The sequence below is a fragment of the Telopea speciosissima genome, chromosome 4 (assembly GCF_018873765.1).
Source record: "Telopea speciosissima isolate NSW1024214 ecotype Mountain lineage chromosome 4, Tspe_v1, whole genome shotgun sequence".
NCBI classification, from domain to species: domain Eukaryota; kingdom Viridiplantae; phylum Streptophyta; class Magnoliopsida; order Proteales; family Proteaceae; genus Telopea; species Telopea speciosissima.
Window position 1 is genome coordinate 10,181,148 of NC_057919.1, and position 5,294 is coordinate 10,186,441.

Genomic DNA, 5,294 nt, shown 5'->3' on the forward strand with positions numbered 1-5,294 from the left:
CCCTAAAGTGAAAAAAATTCCACCCCTGTTGATGTACTTGTGCATGCTCTCAATTGGTATTAGACATAACAAAGTGCAAAATGATTATCATGCCCCCTAAAGTGAAAAAAATTACATCCCTGTTGATGCCTTTGAGCACGCTCTCATTGACCCCATGCTTGTGCAGGGACCAAGCATCCTAGTAGCGATCATCTACCCATTCACCACATATTTTCACCGATCAAGCAACATTCTTTTTCCCATATTCTCATCTATATACATACGGCTGTTTATGCCCATAAACCAATGATAGTCACTATTTTCTTTTCAATACATTGTTTTGCCATTTGATATAATGGAATGAGACTAAAACTTGGTATCAGAGTATAGGACTTAAGAAAAAATTCAGCCGCACTTGAATTGTCACATTGGATAGTAATTAAAGCATGGAATTGTTGGACATGCCGCCAGAGTATCTAGCATATTTCATCTTCTCTCCTCCCTCTTTGAAAAAGACTCCTTTCCTCTTGTTTACACCCCCTATGATTAGTGAATGGCGTTTGCTTACGGAAAATTGACAACATATCCAACCTAAACGGCCATCACTAACGCCAAGGCCAATCCCGATTGGGTAGATTCCATCCAAATTTTAGGATTAGGGCAACTTTGGGTCGATTCTGATTACTCATTAATTCCGATCCGGAAATGTCCGGATCATGAATTCGGGTTTTTAATCGGATCCGATCACGAGCCCGAATCCTTAAACCCTTGCTGCCAAGAGAAGGATCCATCCAATCCAACTGTGAAACCCTATTGTTTTTGAGTTAATTTTCGACGGGAAGAACGAAAATTATCGAACACTCTCTGTTTCTGAACGCTTCCTCTTTTGGTTAGTTTTCCATGGACGACTCTGCCAATAACAACAATAACCATGACACTGCTTCTGCCTCTTCTTGTGTAAATTCGTCCCAACAAGAAAGATCAAAAGAGGAACAGGAACTGCACGAGCTTGTGGTTCCTGATCTTCGAGACCTCCCAGTTACCCCCTCTTCTGCGGTCGACTCCAACTTTGTTTGCTACTTCGCTCCAGGTTTCGCTCAAATAGTCCAAGTTTTTGTCCTTAAACCCTAATTCACTATCTCTCTGTCGCCAAGACTTTTTATCGCTCTATCACTTTTCAGATTTTATGAAGCCAGGACACGACCAGTACATTTATCGCCATGCGAACGGGTATAATTTCATTGGTTTGGTTCTTCTTCTCCTTCTTATTATTCATTATTAAATTATTTTAAGCTTCTGATTTACAGGTTATGCGTGATCGGCTTGGCTCCAACCCACGTGGCTTTAAAGGAGAAAGGAGTTACAGCTATCGACTTCAATGTTGGGAAGTCTGACCGCAGTGAGATCAGGGTCTCTGGAAAGCGTAAAAAGGTAGTTTTCATTCTCTTTGAGTTTGTTCTTCAATTTGGGTATGTCTGTTTTACAGTAGTACTGTTGTAATGGTAGTTCTGCTGGTAGTGAATTAGCTGAAGTCCTGGGTAAGAAAAAATTGGGGTGTTAGCTTTTGGGGCTTGGTGCTCTGAACTGACGACTGAAATCTACGCAAGGTGGCCCAAAGCTTCTGTTTTTGAAGGTTACATGGATTATGGCTATCAGTTTGAAACTTTTCGGAAAGTACTTGATGCTGGAGTTAGAATGTGGATTTCCTTATTAAGACAATGAATTTATGTGGGAACAGGAGTTTACAGTGAATTTTCAGAACTCAACTGCCTGGTTTGAATGAGAAAAGCATTGTTTCTGGCAATTTTATTAGCATATTTTGGCACGTATGTTGTATATCTAGAGTTTTCTTTTCCTTTTCTTTTCTCTTTATTCATATAATTCTTCCACTTTTAGGAGAATTCAAAAAAAATTTGTTGCATGGCCTTGATGTGTTTTCTCTGATAGTCACTACATATTTTTGAACCTCATGACTCTAGAATTGATTATTACAAATTAGTGGTATTGATGGAGATGGAGGCAATAATAATAAAATTACATCATGAAACCTCATGAAGCAAATGATTTAAACAGTGAAGGGTTGGTGAGAGTTAGCATGGGAGCAATAATGGAAAAATCCAAAACTTGGAGACGAACTCCTAAAACTCTCAACCTCAGCTAATGAGTAGAGGTTGTTCAAAATTACATCACAGAAAGTAATTAGTGATTTCGTTTGATATTTCTATTGATCACCTATAATGTGTTAATACACAAATAGAAGGTGCAGGTCCATTAGTGATGTTGATTTGCGCGTGGTGCTAAATCGTTTTATCAGATGACTCAAGTCAAATTAGCCTAACCCAACTATTTCAGATTAGATACATGAATCCTGTTTTTATCATTCCACACTAGTAGGGCCATATCTTCTATTAAACATAAGTCAACTCATGTTTCTTTGAGACTCTGACTACATTAACCTGTTTGTTTTGGCATACTGCCACCATTAGTAGAGTATCTCTGGCGGTGGGGTCTTAGACAGTGATTGCCTTATTCCTGCTAGGTTGATGGATCTTAACAAGCCCTGATCGTAGTGGAGTCCTACAGGATGTAGGTCTGGCAGCACGAGGATTGAGCTTTATTAGATGAGGCATGAAGAACATCCTCATTGTCCAGGTGAACTATCTTTGGCATCATGATCATTGTTTTCCCTGTCCAATTCACTTTGGGTTTTTGTGAATGTATATTCTCTAGTTAGTGGTTTTGACTACAACAAACTTGTTTTCCTCTTGCGCATTTCATCAATGACCTAGGACTATATAGTGTATATGCTCCCTGCCTACAAGGTGACTATCTCTTTTCTCCCAGCCCAACATGATTCCTCATAATCCTTGCCCCTTCTCTCTCCTGTCAAGAAGAGTGGTTGAGCAGCTGGTTACTGGCTTTGGCGTCCAGAGGAATTTCTCTACATGGTTGAATCTCTGACAAATATCATGGTGTCCTTTATTTCCCCTTTGAATTTCATTAATAAAGCCCTTATTGAAATCTCTCCAGGATCATGGTACTTTACTCTATGATCAATTCCTCTTCATCTATCTCATGTCCATTTCTCCAGCTCTGGCATTGCTTTTAATGCTCATGGCATAGAGCATTAGCCTGATGCGAATTGCTTTTTTAATTAACAATACATTACTGAATAAATAAAATAAGTAATGTGAATTACAAATATTGAAGATTGCATTAGATAATCTTAAAACGAAACATGCTACTTGAAGTGTTTTTATAAACAAAACTTGAGTGCCCTCTTGGTAGTATTTGAGCTGCCTTAAGCTTGCCTCAAGGCGTCATCTTCACATGCATTTTGGAATGCTTCTGAGATCACTATTTCATTTTAATTAGATAGAGGAGAAACAGGAGAAGGGATATTATCATTGTCATGAATTATTAGAAAGGTTTGGGTCGAAGAATGGTACCAAGGCATTTTGCCCATAATATCTTTACTGATGTTGCAATGGAGTTGGGTAAATATCACAAGATTTACACTTATGTATGCCTATATGTATTAGTGAATAAGTCGTGAAGGTGTTAATATCAAACTGAATTTGAAAACTCAAAACAGCCAATAAACAAGATCTTTTAATCAAAGAAAAGTTCAGAGTAGGGAGATAATAGATAGCACAATATCAGATGGTTAGAGTAGGCGAAAAATCAAATCAAGTTCAGTAATAGGAGATTAGAACACTTGCTGAAAATTTGAAATCAATCAGATGGCTGGATCAGAAAATATGGACCAAATCCTACTTTAACCAGGATAAGGCCAAAATAGTAATTTTGGGGGTCAAAATTGAACTCAGAATTAGGGTTCAGTTCTGTCAACCGATTCTGTTTATGGATCAGAATTTAATAATATAACAAGTCATAAACAGTAGCTCGGTAAGTCATAAAACAGTAGCTAGAATGGGGGTAGGGGCAGAATAGGAAATCTAAAAAAATTCTAGATTGACAAGCCAGAATCCTGTCAAATTTGAATTGAGTTCTTCTGTTGGATTGAAGAACATTAGGTCAAAAGATGATATGATTCTTACGGTCGGATTGTTCTACACAATACTCATACAAAAAAGGCCTTGCATCTGAATCTACGTTAGAGTATGAAGTATAGGAAAATTCAGAACTTGAACTTACATGTTAATGGCAGAACAAGAGATGAAATAAGCAGCAAATTAGGTATTAGAACAATTGTTTCAGAATATGAGCAATAAAACAATCCACCCGAGTTTCACACTGCAAGGTGTTCAATTGGATCAGATACCAATCTACCTAGATCACACAGAAGGGGTTTCTTTATCAAACACAAGAGGTCTTCAATGGAGAAGAAGAGCAGCAAAAGCTTTTCATCAATCAAAATTCGTGTATAATTCTAGGCCCCCCCTTACAAACTTATATACAATATACAAAACTTATAATTCTAGGCCCCCTTACAAACTCCTACACTAAAAAGGAAAGGACTAACCCAATCTTAAACTAATAAGATAAGCTAAATTGACTAGGAAACTAAAATAACAAAGAAAATAAAGACACTTAACTAACTCCCGTATGCCTAGCCTCTACACATATTATTGGCCCTTTAAAGTGGCCCATTACAAAGAAAACCTATTGGACTAAAGGCCCAACACATATATAACCCAACCCATGGCTTATTTCTACTAAAATAAGCCCATCTAGGTGAGTTAACTGCATCAGATGTTGGCATGTTTTCTTAAATCATCAGTTCATGCTCTGACCGGGGGGGTTCAGCATGTTCTAGGATTTTATTTTATTTCGTTTGTTAATATACATATGTTCTCATGCAGAATGCACAACACTTTGAAGCTAACACAGCTTTGTGTAAAGTGTGCACAGGCGATGCGTACTATATTGTGAGGTTAGATACTACTTCGTCTTTTTAAAAAAAAAAAAGAGTTTTCGCTTTTCTTCTTTTCCAAATTTAAATATATTGGTGGCTGTTGGCAGATGTTGCGTAAAGGGCTCTCTATTGGAAGTGAATGATAGGCTAATTGATCAGCCAGGATTGCTAAACTCTTCGGTGAGAATTATCTATACTTCCATAGAGGCTAACGTAATGGTCGATATGTTACGATATCTTGACCTAATACAATATGATAAGAACCATCTATACCATAACCTCATATAAAAACTACTGAAAATTTTTCATGTTGTTTATGACATACATTTCCTTGAATCTGATTGTCGTAGCCGTAGTAGATGTTATTGTTATTGTTGTTTCTCTTCTTCATGGACTATATTGTGTAAAATATTCCCCAAGTCTATTACTGATGCAT

General features: G+C 37.4%; 1 protein-coding gene across 2 annotated transcripts in view; it reads left to right on the top strand.

Moving 5' to 3' along the window:
• Nucleotides 1-838: 838 nt before the first annotated feature.
• LOC122657972 (protein Abitram) overlaps nt 839-5,294 on the top strand; it is a 5,435-nt gene continuing 979 nt past the window's right edge. For both annotated transcript variants that reach the window (XM_043852792.1, XM_043852793.1), the window contains exons 1-5: nt 839-1,069; nt 1,161-1,209; nt 1,287-1,410; nt 4,806-4,876; nt 4,966-5,038. In XM_043852792.1, coding sequence (XP_043708727.1) covers nt 880-1,069; nt 1,161-1,209; nt 1,287-1,410; nt 4,806-4,876; nt 4,966-5,038 — 507 coding nt within the window. In that variant the 5' untranslated portion in view covers nt 839-879. The remainder of the gene's footprint in view (nt 1,070-1,160; nt 1,210-1,286; nt 1,411-4,805; nt 4,877-4,965; nt 5,039-5,294) is intronic.